This window comes from Solanum tuberosum, unplaced genomic scaffold, assembly GCF_000226075.1.
Source record: "Solanum tuberosum cultivar DM 1-3 516 R44 unplaced genomic scaffold, SolTub_3.0 scf00251, whole genome shotgun sequence".
Lineage (NCBI taxonomy): Eukaryota > Viridiplantae > Streptophyta > Magnoliopsida > Solanales > Solanaceae > Solanum > Solanum tuberosum.
In genome coordinates, this window is record NW_006239173.1 from 603,446 (window position 1) to 621,561 (window position 18,116).

An 18,116-nucleotide genomic window follows, 5' to 3' on the forward strand; every position below is an offset into this window, starting at 1 on the left:
AATCATTTTAAAAACACTGAATTAAACCGAATCGAAGTAGAAAAATCGCACTGATCCGAATTAGTTTGATTTGGTGTACGGTGCACACTTTTCTAAAATCGAAGAACCAAATCGAAGTTTGATAAAAACCGAATTGAAGAACCGAACGTCCACCCCTAATTCAAACAAGCTCGTATTGTGTTGGGTAATTTATACTCCCTCTATTTACTTTTACGTGTCACAGTTTGACTTGACACACCATTAAGAAAATAATTAATGATATAGGTATTTTACCAAACTAGCCCATATTAAATGATGTCTTAAAAAATGATTTGGAAAATAAGTATTTAATGTTGAGGGTAAAATATGATATGTCAAAAATGACAAGTAAAAATAAAAATATATTTTAGTAATAAATGACAAATAAAATTGAACGAAGGGAGTATTATTTTTTGGAAAAATTGTATGAAATAGCAAACTACTTCATACAATTAGCCATAGTTTATTTTATTTGTAATTCGCAGCAAATATCTCATTTTTTTGCCATTTGGTTCGGTATACAATTAGCCATTTTCCGTATACAATTACTCATTCGATATACAAATGTATAAAATGCATTTGTGTTTGTATAAAGCGGGAGAAAAGTGTATATACAAATACAAATACATATATTTTCGTCCTATACACTTATAATTATACAAATACAGATCTTATTATATAAATTACAATGTATAAATGAATTTATACAAAACTGAACAATTTGTATAAAATTGGATGTATCTAGCGAATTATACAAATCAAAAGCTCCATAGCAAACATAAAATTTGTTATGGAGCGCAATTATGCAAACTATAGCTATAACATACAAATATGATTTTTATGTTTGCTATATGTGAAAATTGCTCTTATTTTATATTTATTTATTTATGATATTTGACTTACTTTGAAAATTTTGAAGGATCAAAGCTGCTCAAAATACATTTAAAATTATTCTCTCTATTCCTATTTACTTGTTAAATATTTTTTAATTTGATTTCTCTTTTTTGATAAATCAAGAAAGAGGCAAAATATTTTTTTCTATTATACTTTTAATTTATTAATATTGAGTTAATTATTTTAAAAAATATAGTGACTATATATATTTAGGATCCTATCAATTAGTAGCGTTAAAATAGTAAACTTATTATATCTTATCATTATTTTCATAATATATCTGGGTGAATATTATTTTGGACTCAAAAGCATTTTCTCTAATTCACATTTGTACGGTTCCAGACATACGAGAACATATAAATATTTTTCAAATACAAATGAAATGAAAATCTGTTTAATTGCCGTTGTACAGTCTCGGCAATCGAAAACCCTAAACCCTCATTTCAAATTCTCCAAATTCTCTCTTCTTCTCAATTATCAATGCACTATCTACGATACCAGTTGATAATTGATTCAATTTCTCAGTGAATCATGATGGGTATTCGCAAATTTTGTAGACAACTTCACACATTGTCTCGTGAATTTGGCCCTAGCGAGACGTTGAAGAGGAAGGTTGCTGAATTGAAGGTGAAGAAGAAACGGAAAGATCCTCGGAAGAATCAGTTATTTGTTCAGGTTCCTGATTCAAGATCATTTCTTGATACTGCTACTATGCCCATGATACTCACTGTTGTTGGGACCGCACTTTTCGCAAAGCTCCTTATGATGGTATGATGCTCCATTGCTGTTTATGTAAAGTCCTATTTTAGTATTTGGATGAAATTTGAATGATTTTAAAATTGGACAAACCCCTAATATATATATTCATTTGTTGGTTGTGATTTTGGTGGATTGTAATGGTAAGTAGAGGAGAAGCTTGGGGAAATTGATACTTGACAAGGTTTAAATGTTGCTTCATAGGTGTACTACATGATGGTTTCATTAGTATTCATAATCTTAATAGGAGAACTACTTTAGTGTTGTAATGTACCAAAGAAATGGTATCTCGATATAGAACTGCTTATAGACCGTAGAATACCTTCGTTTTTCTTGGTTTGAATAAATGGCACTTATTTCTATTTACATTCATTATAATGTTAAAGGAACTTAAGTTGAATCTTGTTGATATTGATTGAGGAGGTTGATGGAATTTAGCTGACTTAATTCACAAACCCCAAAGTCTCCATCATAGGTACTTTTAAAAGTTTTTTTTTTTGGTAATTAGGATTTTATTAATCACCAAAGTAGATACTTACAAAGCTAAACCAGTCCTACTCAACTGGTTATCACAATATCTGCAGTCTGCTTACAAACTTAGAGAATTAAAACCTGGCTCGGGCAGTAGCTCTAACACAACAAACACAAGCAATTCTACGAACAATAGCCTCCATTGTAGTCTCTGTCTTCTCAAAAACTCTATTGTTCCTCTCCTTCCAGATGGCATGAATAAATTATGTGTATATTAGCTGTAGTAGTTGGGCCTGGTGGCTTTTCCCCTTAGACTTCTGGATGATCCACTGTTGCATTGCATTCCAAGTAATGGTTGGAGGATGGCTGATAGTAGTCCATTGGAGTAATCTCCTCCATAAGGAGTTGGCAAATGCACACTCATAAAATAAGTGGTCTCTTGTTTCATCTTCCTGCTTACACATAACACATTTTAGGAGTCGTTTGGTAGGATGTATTAATTAAAATAGTCCTTGGATTAAAATTTACTCCACCTAATACAATGTTTGGTTGCACAATTCAACTCAAACATACCTAATACATGGATAACTTAATACAGCATATGTGGTCTTATCTAATACCAAGGATACCTACGGATTACTAATACCATGTTTAGTAAGCCTTGGATAAGGCAACAAAATGACTGAAATGCCCCTCAATTTCTTTATACGCTCTTCAGAATTGGTAAATAAACCCACGATTTTCTGCTTTTGGCGCCTTTCCTTTTACTTTGGCGGGTTTTTTTCTTCTCTGGCGATGGAGAAGGTGTAGCAGCGTAGGGTTAATACTGAACAACATCTTCACTATTAGCCAGCTCCAACTATTTGCTTTTCTAACAAGGTTTGAACTTTTTTCTTTTCTTTTGTTCTTGTTCCCAAAATGGTTCTAAATAGGTGTATTGAGTTGTGCTTGAAAATTAAATTAGTATTTTGTGGGTTGAAACTTTTTATGTTTAAAATTTATGGATTTCTGCTCATTTTATGTGTATTGATTTTGTTTATGTCATAATACTATATATAAATGGAAGAACATGAAAATATGTCATAATACTATATATAAAATAAAAAAATCAAATTATAATTCAAGGGTATAATTGGAAATAAGCTTCTTGTAGAGTTTTAAACCACACACAAAATTAGGTGAGAAATAATGAACCAAACACTTGATAAAAAATAATCCCTGCATTACTAATCCCTGCATTGTTAATCCCTGCATTATCAATCTTTCTACCAAACGACCCCTTAGGATCTACTTGCATTATCCATTTCAGCAACCTATCTGTTGTAAGGAGTCTGTTCTGGATTTGCAGCCATAAGATTAATCCCTGCATTATCAATCTTTCTACCAAACGACCCCTTAGGATCTACTTGCATTATCCATTTCAGCAACCTATCTGTTGTAAGGAGTCTGTTCTGGATTTGCAGCCATAAGATAAAAATGGCTTTAGGTCTTGCTAAGTTGCGACATATGAGACCTCTCCAATCAACCTTTGGGTAATCACCTAGCATTTGATTATAGGCTTGCCTTTTCTTGCTTCTCTTGCCATCAATAGCATGATGCAGTACATGTAATTGATCCTTTGCTCCAAGAACTTTTCTAACCATTCAACTAGCTTGAGCAGGAACCTGAGAGCTTCCATATGGTGGCCTTTGATGTAATAACTGTGTATCCATTTGATCCAAAGTCTATCCTGCTTCTTCTCTATATCCCAACGCATCTTTAGAACTGCTGCTTTGTTCCATACCTTTAAATTCACCAAGTTTAATCCTCCAGCCACCTTTGGTGTACTCATCTTCTCCCAAGAGACTAGGGCCTTCTTAGTTATGCTGTTGAGTCCAGACCATATTAAACTCCTACATTAGGCTTGGATTGCTTTCATCACCTTAGTTGGTATCACAAAAAGTTGTGTCCAGTATGCTTGAATCCCAAAAATCACTGTCTTAACAAGCTGAACTCTCCTTGCACAGGATAGTTTTTTAGTTGTCCAGGAAGATATTTTTGCCACTATTTGATCAGTAATGGCTGCCACTGAATAAGATTGAGTTTCTTAGTGAACAAAGGTATACCAAGGTATCGAAAAGGTAAGGCCCCATGACTGTACCCCAGAGTTTGTTGGATGTGAGACATTACAGTACCAAATACTCCTCCAAAATATATAGCACTTTTAGACAAGTTAGCTTTCAATCCGGAAGCTGCTGTGAACACAGTGAACTTGTCGTGGAGTAGTTGAACTGATATTTGGTCACCTCTTGCATACATGAGGAGGTCATCTGCAAAGCTTAAATGTGTGATCATAAGCCTACTGTACATAGGGTGGTATTGAATATCTTGTGATTGGATAAGTCATTCTGGTTCCTACTTAGATATTCCATGACCATAGCAAACAAAAAGGGGGACATTGGATCCCCTTGCCGTAGTCCTCGAGCTGCCTCAAAAGGTTTTGTTAGTTCCCCATTGATCAAGAAAGAATAGGAGACAGTAGTTACACATTGCATCACCCAGCCTTTGAACTTGAGAGGAAACCCCAATGTTGACATTATTTGTTCTAAAAATTTTCAATCAATAGTATCATAAGCTTTTTGGATCTCCACCTTTATCATACATCTGGGTGAGACATTCTTCCTGTTATAGGCCTTGACTAGTTCATGTGCAAGAATAATGTTATCTGCCACTTTTCTCCCGGGTACAAATCCAGCTTGCGTTTCTGAGATCACAGTTGCTATCACCTGGTAGATTCTATTTGCCAACACTTTTGCTATGAGTTTGTATAGGACTGTACAACATGCTATGGGCCTAGACTCCCTTATATTGGAGGGATTGGGAACTTTGAGTAACAGTGTAACTGCAGTACAATTCACTGCTTTGTGTAACTTTCCAGTAAGAAAGAACTCCTTAACTGCTGCATAAACATCCTGTTTAATCACTGGCCAGGCTTTTTTGAAGAACATAACATTGTAGCCATCAACTCCTGGAGCCTTATCATCACCAATAGAACATAGTCCATCATAAATTTCCATCTCAGTAACCTCTACACACAAGGCCATTTGTTGAGAGTGATTCAGTGTTGGCCCCTGCTTCATAATACTCTTACTGACTGCAGTTGTGCTTACTTGAGCAGTTTCCATTAAAGACTTGTAAAATGTTATAATCTCATTTTGAATTGCATCCGGATCCACAATTTTTTCTCCATCCGCTGAAGTAAGCTCGACAATCTGTTTCTTTTGTCGTCTTTCTTTCAATATTGCTGTAAAATACTTAGTATTTGAGTCCCCCAATTTAATCCACATAGCTCTGGATTATTCTTTTTGGATGCTCTCCTCTATATGTCTCCATTTCTCTAGTTGGATCAAAAGATCCTTTTCTTCCAGTGCTATAGCATCAGTATACTGTGAAGAAAGTTTCAGCTGTGTGAGTTGTAATGTATTCAGGTGATGGATCTTCTCTGTAACTCCTTTGTAATTTGTATTGTTCAACTGGGTAAGATGAGGTTTCAACTCCTTCAACTTTTGCCAAACACATCTAAGTTTGCTACCTTGGAACCTACCAGTCCAGCTTCTATGCACTATTGGAAGAAATGTCTCATGTTGTGTCCACACATTAAAGAACCTGAATGGAGCTTTAATGCTGAGTGTAGTCATTTTCATCTCCAGGACCATAGGTGTGTGATCTGAAATGTGTGGCAATCTGTAATCCAGCACCAGTTGGCCATACTGTAGCATCCATTCATCATTCCCCATTTCCCTGTCCAGTCTACTAAATATTCTGGCTGATCCAAGTTGTCTGTTTGACCATGAATAAAATTCTCCTTTCCACATCACCTCATTTAATAATAGGTCTTGAACACATTCAGCAAAGTCCCTGGTTTCAACCCTTGTTACTGGGGAACCATACAATCTATCTTGACTTTGTAGAAGAGCGTTGAAGTCTCCCCATACAATCCAAGGTTTATTGCATTGAGTCGCTACTTTTAAAAGTTTATTCTACAGGTAGGGATGTGTTGGACTTGAGGTGAACACTAAGATATTTTTAATTCTTCGGTGTAGTAAACTTGCTTGTATGTTTTACAATCTATAAATCAGCTGAGTAGCTTATAAGTTTCAGTTGTGTTTGCATGCAGTATGATGACTCAAAGTCGCAAGATATGATTGAGCGAAAAATAAAGAATGCGCCTGCTGGTCAAGGAACAGTTAGGATGCTTACCCGCGAAGAATGGGAATCAGTTCAGGAAGTGCGACCAAGGACTCCGTTTGAATCTAAACTAGCCCGTCCAAATGCAAAGCTTAGGACAGGGGAGCCTTTGAAGATGGTAAATGCATTACTTCTTTAACCTTTCATTCATCTGGTGATAGGTATTTTTCCTGCTAACATTCTAGAGAACAAACAAAGTGGGTTAGAAAGCTTCCTATAGTTGTAAAACATTCAGGCTACTAGTGGGAATGCTTTTTAGCAGAATATCAATAATGACTAAAATGATGTTGTAGAGTCTAGATGTTTATCAGTATGGTCACATTGTTTGCCTGTTGGCCTAGAACTAGGCATGCCAACCTTAGTGCAAAATGAAGGTGTTAGATAGCTAGTAAAGTTTCTATACTAGTGATATTCTAGTTTTCGAATGGGTTAGATGCAAGATCTTTTGCTTTTCACATAAAGTAAGTGTGTATTGTATTAATTATCGTAAAGTAGTTAATACATATTTTCTCTCCTCTTAGTTCCTCACATGCTATCAGAATCTTCTATGATCTTAGTAGAATCTAAATTACCCTCATTCCAATGGGCATCACTCTTATTTACCGTACCCATTTCGTAATATCATGCCTAATATCAGTGATTGTTGTGATGGCACCGTGCCTATTCTTGGTGATCGTTATGTAGCATTGAGCGTGTTTCTGGAAACCTTTTCAGTACCTAAATCACTCTAAATTACCCTCATTCCAATGGGCATCACTCTTATTTACCGTACCTCACATTTTTTCCGTGGCTTTTTTGGTGGTTTGGCGCATCTTTCCAGCAACACCACACGCCTTTTTGGTGACCATTCCTGCAGTTACCTGCATTTATTTTCTTCAGCAGTTATTCTGGCAGCACGAATGTTTGTCCACTGTTCCTGCAACTACAATGACAATCTCCTAGCAGTCAGAACTAATCTTTTCCCATGACTTTTTGGGTGCTGTACAACAAATTTAATCCATTTCTCTTCTTTTCATTAGCTGCAGACCTATCATTTAAGTTATTGTTTCAAGAAAATGAAATCGAGCACTTTTTGGTATTAGCTGGTCCATGCCCTTAAATATCAGAGATGCCTACACTAGTTGGAGCTCTATGGAAGTTAGAAAATCTATCAGGAAAATCTGGATCATGATTCATGACCCCAGCTTGTATTTTTTTGCCTTCAATATCAGAGATGCCTACACTAGTCGGAGCTCTATGGAAGTTAGAAAATCTATCAGGAAAATCTGGACCATGATTCATGACCCCAGCTTGTATTTTTTGGGTTATTTGGAATGGAAGAAACAATAGATTTTTCGATGGAGTTTTAACTCCAATTTGTAAGCTTAAGGCTAGTTGTTTGGTTAACCTTTTTAGTTGGGCCAACTTTTCCCCTGTGAATAACTTACATCACTGCCTGGATTTACCTCTAATTCTGCTTCTGCCATTTATGCATGTTTTGTTAACACATCTGATTTTTGTAATTGTTGTTTCTTTGCTTGTAATATGTTTAGTATAGTTGATAATCCTTGGATCATAGACTTAAGTGCTAATCATAATCATGTAACTCCAGTAAAATCTTGTCCCACAAACATCACTCTTCTTTCAGTTCCTTACTGTATCACCTTGCCAAATGGCTACATCACTTGAATGGAACACTAATGTTGACACTTTATTTTGACCTTGGTCAAACTTAAACATTAGATATATTTATCTTGAGATATAGGTTCACTAGCTTTCGCAAACGCAGCCTGGAGTCTGCGAACGTGAAGGGCAATTTTGCCTGCACCAACTGATGCACATCAATTATTGTGCCCCAACTTTGAAATTTTCGACGGGGTGCTCAGGATTCGCTCAGAACCCTGTACACACAAACGTTATATGCTATCCCAACAAATTTGACATTTCGAACTCAGCATAGATGTTGAAACTTCTAACCAAGGTCATCTCGACAAAAAGTGAGTCAATACCCAAGCTCCATTTTAAGCCAAATTCTATAAGGGGCTCAGAATGAGCCAGAAGTCTCGGGATCCACACGAAAGATCCTTCAAGATTAAAATCGATGTTCTGGAGCTAATGAAACCATTTACATTTTGAGGCCGTCTTCCTGAACTTTTGACCGAAGTCAATCGTTCAAGTTTTAAATGCTCCAAAACACGGAAACTTGCACAAAACACAAACGAATGGCCAGACCATCAAACTGTCAGTCCCAACAAATCATAAATTAATTGTGGTCGCTACGTGAAAGCTCTAAACGTTGAAAAGATCAGAAAATAACATAAATGATCTGAGTCTTTACACCCTTCCTCGAGATGTGGAATGGGAACACTTTCATAGATATATTTGTCACTTTCTTGATATGACCATAAGAGAAGACAAAAGTGTGAATATATAGGGTTAGAGAGGGGATCTAGTTGTAATTAGTGAAACCCAATGGGTCATCCCAGTATGGATCTTATTGGGTTAAGCCTACAATGCCATCTCACAAGATCCACCAAAAACATACAGTGCACAACTTAATATCAATTATCACACTATAATTAGACTTACATTGATGGACTACCATATAATTAAAATATAAATTAAATATTAAAATAATATAAAGTCAGTTTACAAAAAATACATATTCGACAACTTAAAACACCTAAACATAAATTTAAAATGCTTCAAACAACAACTTTAGAATAAAAATACATTGAGATTTCATCAAATTCCATCGAAACTTCAAAAATTAAAAAGAATATCAAGTGGATTTATTCTTATGGATCCTAAATTTTGAAAATACGATTTTCTCTCAATTTTAAGAGTTAGAAAATGAGTGACTTATCAAATCAAAGCACTCAACAAGAGGAAAAAAGTTACAAGGTTGCAACCTTATTTTGTAAAAATTTCAACAACCAATTTTGGAATTATAAAATCATAATTTCTAGTAATAAAATTTTGATATTAAATTATGCTTTTTAGGCTCTGATACCACATGTTATATTTTTAATAGAATAAACTTTAAGATCAAACGTGATAATATGACAAAAAATAGGTAAAATAAACTGGATCATGAGATATACTTATTTAGTTCTAATGAATTATAGGATGAACTCGATTTTCTTCTCTATTACCCTATAAGATAACTATCACACACTTACACACACCATCTCACTAGACTTATCAAGCACATAAAGTGCACGACTCAAAATCAAATATAACATTGTCTCTCATATAAAGAAAAAAAACATGTTGTAAAACTATGTGGATGACCATGTGACCATTCATTGTACCTAACTATTATGCTCAAGTAATAAGGCCAACACACAATAGCATGTTTTTATGCCCAAGTAACTTAAATTCATGAGGCTTATAAATAGTCTATTAGTTACTCATCTTAAGTACGAGAAAAACATAAAAGTGAAAACAAAGTTACTTACTACTACTCTCTCTTCTTTTCTTCTTATCATTTTATTTTATCACATATTCTTTATTTTATAACACGTTATCAACACAAATTTTCTCATTCTTGATCAAGAATCGATGGTATGCTTTTGATGACCAGTAAGTCTATATTAATTTTTCTTCACATGTAGTGATAAATATATTATGTTGGTTAAAAAAATGGTTTTTGTTCTCTGTGAACTTTGTTTTTGTTTTGTAATAAATGGTGGCCTTTGCCACGTTTAGTTAAAAAAAATTATGTTGGTTGATCTACATGTTTAGTCTACTTCTTCATATGTTTCTACTTGAAGCAAATGTTTCACTACATACTTTTTACCTAATACTAGTTTTGAGACACGTGCATTGCACTTGAATATCAAATCATGTACTACACTATTTTTTAAAAATAATGTCAATATTATTAAATTAATACTTTAAGTAAATAAGTATAAATGAAATTATAAAGCATAAGTTCCTATGAATAGTGGATATGAATTTTCTTATGCTTACTACTGAAATTGTCAAATCAATAAAGCTAGATATACATAAGGTAATGTGACACATCTCTATGGCCTCCAATTAGATTTATCTTTTTCCTTCTTTTTTTAGATTTTTTTCTCATTTTGAAATTAATTGTGATATGTAAAAATAAAAATTTCACTCTTAAAATCTCTTAGTTACAACTATTAAATATAGTTTTTCCTCCCTCCCTATAGTGCATTACTTAGTTATTATTGTATTGTTGGAGTTCATACTTTTAATATTATATAAATAAATAAATATTGCTATAAAATATAGAAGATAAACTACATTAGATGTTTTTAGTTGGAGTATTATACTAATTTAAAATTGAAGTTATGGAGTGTTCAAATTCCACTAAACTTTGAGATTCTCAATATCTGTAAATCACACTTGAGTTTTTAAGAAGAGAAGAAGAATAGAAAACTTAAAAAACTCATAGTTTAGAAATGTGAGGAAACCCCTCAATTTATAGTTAACAGAGGGTAGTATGAACATGTACTTATTGTGTTTAATCACAAAAGTCATAACCCTTTAAAAAAGTCACAACCCTTCGAAAAGATCACAATTCATCGGAAAAGTCACATCTTTTAAAAGTCATAACCATTCAATGCGAAAAGGTGTGTGCTTTTAAATAAAATATAATATAAAATATAGAAAGATATGCCAAATTGAGTGTTTGAAGAAGAAGAACAATAGAAAACTTTAAAAGTTTGTAGTTTAAAAATGTGAGAAAACCCTTTTTTATTATAACCAATAGAAGGTAGTACGAAAAAATGGTTATTGTGTCTTGTCAAAAAAGTTACAACCCTTTAAAAAAGTCACAACACTTCGAAAATGTCATAACTCGTTAGAAAAGTCATAACTCTTTGGAAAAGTCACATCCCTTTAGAAAAGTCACAACCCTTCGAATAGGTTATAACTCATCAAAAAAGTTATAACTCTTTGGAAAAGTCACGACCCTTCAATGTGAATAGATGTCTCCTTTTAATATCTACTGGATGCCTTAATGAAATCTCACTTCATAAAATATATAAAATAAAATGAAATCTTGTGATTCATTGGAGTGTAATCCCATCATTGTAGTCAAGGGAAGGTAGAGTTTGCGCCGACCTTACCCCTACCTAAGAGGTAGTGAGGTTGCTTCTGATAGACCCTTGGCTCAAGGAAAAACAGTCCAAAAAAAGAAGTAATGGAAGTACAAATAGTAACAGAAATCAAAGGACAAGAAACTATAGGAGCAATACTATGACTACTAACTAGTATGGACGGATATTGAGACGACACACTCTATTATAAGATTCTTGTTTCACTTTATGTTTTATTCCCATATTCGCCTCTATATTCCTGTTAATTGTATACCTTCCATTTATTATTTGCACTACCTTTTAGGATCCTATCAGTACTTCGCCTCCATCTCCTTCTGCAAACAGCTTACTCTTGACTAGTCATAGTCGTTACTGACGCAACATTTTCAATGGTTCATGCCTGCACCAAATCCTTCTTTTATCGTGGTATCTGCTTCCTCCCGATATTTCCTTGTGGCTTTCCATAGTGGGCTTCTCTCAATTTTACTCCAACCCATCTAGACCTTATCCTTGTTTGGCGTAACCCCATTATTCCTTTCTGTTGCCCTGTTATTTGCTTCTATCAGTGAATTTACAGGTGAAGCCCTTTGTCACTATTATTGTGAATGTGCACTTACACTGGTATTTATGACAAGATCAAAATCTGAAACTGTGTTAGTGCTTTTGTAAGGTCTCTTGCTAATTGTAATAGAGCTATCATGAGGTCTTTTGCATAGATAGATCCGAGGGATCCAGATAAAATTTTAACTAAATCCTTGAGTCCTCTTGTAGTTTATAGTTGGTACGAGAAGAGGTAGAGGTAGGTCAAAGATGTATTGGGGACAGGTGATTAGACAGAACATGACACAACTTCAGGTTACCAAAGACATGACCTTAGATAGGAGGGTGTGGAGGCAGTGGCGCACACAAGAAATTTTCTAAGTGTCTCCATTAAAAGGACAAGAATGGCTCAAGCGGAAAATCAATGAAGCTTTTGCTTTAGACCTCCAAAAATTTGAGGCCCCATAAATAGTGAACTTTATGAAAAAATATTTTATTGGAAATTAGTGATAATCGAAATTAACTGAAACGATAATTGATAAAAATTCTCATATTCTCATAAAGAAGGATTGATTATCGACAAATTGTGTTAAAAATGGTTAACAGAAACAAAAGAAGCCAGGAATCTTGTGTGAGCTTGACATGGAGAAGGCATATGATCATGTAAATTGGGAATACTTGTTGAACACTCTGGAGAGGATGGGTTTTGGAAGGAAGTGGATCAAGCAATGCATCTCCACAGTGAGGTTTTCAGTCCTCATTAATGGATCCCCTGCTGGATTCTTCAGTGCACAGAGGGGACTTAGACAAGGAGACCCCCTATCTCCTTTCTGTTTTTAATTGTTATGGAGGGTCTGAATAGCATGATTAAAACTGCAAAGTTTAGGGGATGGTTGAGTGGTTTTGAGGTTGGCAAAAATGGAGATAACAGTATGGAAGTGACTCATCTGCAATATGCAGATGATACTCTTATTATTCTATGTGACGCTGAAGAAGGCCAACTCAAGATTTTAAGGGTGATTTTGGTGCTTTTTGAAGGGTTCTCAGGTCTGCATATCAATTGGAGGAAAAACTATATGTACCCTATCAATGAAGTGCAAAACATGGAGTATCTAAATGCAATATTGGGTGGGGAAATAGGTGTTTTGCCAACAACATATTTAGGGATACCTCTTGGAGCTAGTTCTCAGTCTTATGAGATCTGGAACAAGGTGGTAGAAAAGTGTGAGATGAAGTTAGCAAGGTGGAAATCACAATATCTGTCCAGAGGTGGGATACTTTGATAAATTCTGTCCTTGATGCCCTCCCAACTTATATGATGTCAGTGTTTCCAATTCCTCGGACAGTCATTGACAGATTGGACAAAATTAGAAGAAAGTTTTTGTGGCAGGGAAATAATGAGAAAAAGAGTTATAACCTGGTCAAATGGGATGTTGTAACAGTGGGTAAGAGACAAGGGGGATTGGGTATTAAAGAACTTGAAAAATCAGAGCTAGGCTCTCAGAATGAAATGGCTGTGGAGGTTTTGCAATGAAAATCAATCCTACTGGAAGGAAGTCATTAGTGCAAAGTATGAAGGGGAAGATTACTGGATGACCAAAGCTGTTACTACTGTTATTGATGCGTTTGTCGGGAAACAATATAACAGACGCAAGAATGATTAATATTTCTGAATTATTGTTTTAGTTGTTTTAGTCGAACATAACTTCCTGAGTGGATTAGGATTCTTATTATTTTAGTTTTATAGGACTTTGTTATTTCTAATTTATTAGGACTCTTGCTATTGTAAACCTCTATTTAAGAGAGTTGACATTATTAATAAAATAAGTTGGATTTTATCAAGTTTCAGAGATTTGGAACTTTCTCAAACAAGTTCCCAGGTCTGCAATTCCCTGAATGAATGGCAAATTTCAGCAATCATAGGCAAGTCAAGGAACAAGAACAGGGGCTTAGACCTGTCTACTGGACCTGACTTAAAAAAATACAAGGATCAAAGTGGCAAATGGGGAAAGAACTGACTTCTGGATGGATGTATGGCATGAGGCTGGCAGGCTAGAAAATTTGTTTCCAGATATTAGTACCTTAGTGTCACACCAACACAAGTCCATAGCTGATCACTGGTCTCCTCAAGGGTGGAACTTCATTTTTAGAAGACACTTGAATGATTGGGAGATTCAGAGAGTTGCTGATTTTTACAACACCATTGGTCCACTCAATGGATTGGAGGATGGTCAGGATACTTTATGGTGGAAGGGAAACAAAAAAAGGTATTTTCAAGGTGAATTGTGCTTATAACTGTTTGAACAACTCCTACCAGTTGACAAGTAACTGGCCTTGGAAAGGAATCTGGAAATCCAAAATACCCCTCAAAGTATCATGTTTTGTGTGGTTATTGGCCAAGGAAGCAGTTCTGACCCAAGACAACCTAATGAAGAGAGGGATTCCATTGTGCTCAAGGTACCTATTTTGTGGGGAAACTGCTGAGACAGTGAACCATCTTTTTCTACACTGTAGAGTAACTAGCCAGCTTTGGAGACTATTCCTAAATCTCAAGGGCATGTCATGGGTCATGCCAAGCAAGATCACTGAAGCCATTCAGAGTTGGGAAGAAGCTGGAATGCAGTCTAAGAGCAGAGAGATGGAGAATTGTCCCTGCTAGTATTTGGTGGGCAATATGGAAGGAGAGGAATTCTAGATGTTTTGATAGTATAGAAAACAGTATGCAAAAAGTCAAGCTTAATTGCTTGTTGCTACTGTGTTTTTGGTGTAATCAATTATACTCCAATGACACTATCTCCCTAATTGATGTACTAGACTCAATTTAGGATCAGATAGCTGGATTTGATGATCTTATTGTAAATATGGCTCAGTACTGCCCAAGTACTGTTGTAGTAATATACAAAGTTACCTGTTTCAAAAAATGTACTTTGTGCAATTCAACAAATAAGAAGCCTAAAAGTAATAACTTTGAAAAATATTAGTTCAAAATTGGGTGTCAACAATCTACACATAGTATCATGCATTTAACATGAAATCAAGCACAAGTCAAGTTTGAACTTATTCAAAATTGAACTTCTTGGTATTTGACATCCCATTTCGTTCTTGGTATTTGCATCCCATTCCTTGGGTGCCAAGGGCATGACTTAGTGTCAACGAAGTGGTTGAGAACCATGAGGTCTCAAGTTTAATTCCTAGTGGAGGCAAAAAAAAACACTAGGTGGTTTCTTCACATCTGTCCAACCCTTGGTGGATAGAGTTACCCGTTACTTGTGTTGGTGGGAGGTAGTAGGTACCTCATGGAATTATTGAGGTGTGACCAAATAGGTCCGGACACTACGGTTATCAAAAAAAGAAATTGCCTTTTTTGTGGATTTTGTATTCTTATTCTCATGGACCGACATGAGGAAACTTTGTCCTGAGTTTTCTTTGTAAATTGAACTTGCCTTGTTCATTTCGATGCCCTAAAATTTTTTCCTTTTCCTTCTCTCCAGTTAAGAATGTCAATATTATGAAATACTAAATATTGCAAGAATAGGTACCTTGTAATATGGGAAAGATTTGTAGTCCATGTAATTGTGTAATTAGGAACAGGAAATAGTTTCTTTTCCTTTTCTGTATTACTTGTAAATGCTTATTTAAATCTCAACATGCTTGAGGAATCAAGAAATTCATTCTCCTTTCCTTTACATGATGTCGGAGCCGAGGGTTCGGGTCCCCGGACTGTTAAAAAGTTATTCCCTATTTTGTTCCCAAAAAGAAAGAGAGTGAGGAAGAAAGGAAGTTGCAAATCTGGTTCATTGACAGGAGAGTACCTGACAAGTTTCTAGTCTCACGTCCCTCATTGAAAGGCTTCCCAGTCTCCAGCAACCCCAACCCCAAAACCCTGGCACTGGAAGCCATGAGTTTGTGTCTTACGTGCCATCCATCATCTTCGGCAGAGTTTCATCCACAGGCTCATGGGTCTTTTTCAACCTTCCTACCGCGATCACTCTATCAAGGTCAACCAAGTCCCCTGCTTCATCTTCTCTTTCACTTTCTATCGGGTTCGATTTTCTTTCCCAAACCACTTTACTGTTGTTGACCCGACCTTGAGTTTTTTCTCCCATATGATGAATTGCTTCTTTCCTTTCTAACTTCTTATCCTTGCTGTTCAGATCTTCCTTCTAGTTTGTCATATTCACAATTTCCTAATATTGACACGTTTGATGTCTCCAACTCTCGCATAATATGTTAGGACAAGTGCATTCTTTTGGTATGTTTTATTTGGAAACCAGTTCCTGAGATCATGCAATATCATCGTGTCTTAAACGTCTTAGTTATCTTATAAAGTGGTAATGTACCATTTATGCTTATCTTCTTCTGATACCTTAACTATTTCCCTCAATATTCTTCCTGGTTCAGCTGCATTACAAAATTTGAATGACTATGTTGTTTCATCTGATTGCTTATATGCAGGAAGATGTCAAGGATTGGACAATAGATGTTATAACTGACGCACTTACACGAGCTGAAGAATGTGCTAAACGAGGATCGAACTAAGCTTTTAAGTCGATAATAGTGGTAAGCTAGTTTAACAACAACTGCTTCTTATGTACCAGAAAGGCTCTACAACCTCAGTTGCCCATTACAACATACAATCCTTCTACTATCAGAAGTGGAGAAATGCTGCCTTTACAATGAATTAAAGTGTGTGTGTATATACATATATATATACTTTAATTCACAAAGATAATATTTTCATTGAAATTAGAGACTGTATGGGATGAATTTTTCAATAAAAAAAGAGAGATTTTTTATGGTAACTTTCTTCTTTAAAATGTGCTTGATAAACTCTTGTGTTATCGTTATCTCGATTTGTGCTTCAGCACGTGAGTCTTTAATTTGTACATATGATCAATAGTTTGAAAAATAAGCAAGTCTTGAAAACTAACGTCTTTCAATTTTTTGAGTATTTGTCTTCACCTAATTAATTGAGTAATAATTTAGGCATTTTAGACTTCTAAATTAAGATAAACTAAAAATTAATGAGAGTTTCTTTCTTTTAAAAAGAAAAAGAAAAAAAATCAGTGTTTTTGGCCAAAAGAGATGTCACATAGCTTGTATATTGAGATAGTTCAATTGATTAATAGATTCAAAAATTATATTATAAGAAAAATATACTTCGCAGAAGTAGATGATAAACATTTTTTTTTATTAAAATGACTTTAATATCCTTAAAGTATTTTTACACAAAAAAAAAGGATTAATAAGTAGTAAAAAAGTAGAGATAATTAAAGATTACTATGTCATAAGAAAAGTATTTCAAAGATTATAAAAATATTAAGGACATAATTATAAAAAGTTTGGTTAAATTGAAAATATTTTTATAAGTTGTAATTCATAAATTGGGGTCAATTTATGGCTTTCGACTAATTTTGACTTATAAACATTTGATTAATAAAAAAAAAATACTTTGATGAACTTATAAGTTTAGTCAATCACTTTTTTATTACATGACCAATCAAATATTGCATTGATGCAACCAACCAAACACTAAAATTATTTATGCTAATTATTATGTTAGAATAATTATGCCAATACAATCCATCAATCGACCCCTTCATGTAGTGCCACATTGTAATAGAGTGCAATTACATAATTTTAAATTATTTGTCTGATCAGATAATTGATTGGTCAATGCAAGATTGAACCTAATAAAGGTAGAACAATTACATCATGTAATATTGGTAAATAGCCATTTTTTATACTTGCTATTAAATATTAATCACTATTTTAAAACTTGTTAGTAGTAACATTTAGCCACTCTTTTGACATGAAAGTTTTTTTGAACAAAATATCCTCAATCAACCAATGCTAATTTTTGAAGTTTTGACATGTGGAACTCTAGCACACCACACTATGCTAAAGTCAAAATTTCTAAATTGCAACTCTGATAAACTTTATCATTTTGTGTTCCACTTCGATAAGCTTCATTTCTCTGACCCTATATTTTATATATTTTTGTATATGTTTCATTGGATAGATTTGTTTTATATAAGTAGAAACAATAGTGGAGTTCCTTCGTGAACTATTATCGAAAAAATGGCTATAAGTGTTTGTAAAGTATCATTTTTAGTCACTCTAAAAAAATTTCATATAAAATTTAAATTCTAAAAAGAA

General features: G+C 34.5%; 1 protein-coding gene across 1 annotated transcript; it reads left to right on the forward strand.

Moving 5' to 3' along the window:
- Nucleotides 1–1,317: 1,317 nt before the first annotated feature.
- LOC102603770 (uncharacterized) lies at nt 1,318–16,752 on the forward strand. Its single transcript, XM_006357600.2, has 3 exons — nt 1,318–1,680; nt 6,296–6,484; nt 16,413–16,752. The coding sequence occupies exons 1-3, from the start codon at nt 1,444–1,446 to the stop codon at nt 16,494–16,496; spliced, it is 510 nt and encodes a 169-aa protein (XP_006357662.1). The 5' UTR covers nt 1,318–1,443; the 3' UTR covers nt 16,497–16,752.
- The last annotated feature ends 1,364 nt before the right edge of the window (nt 16,753–18,116 follow it).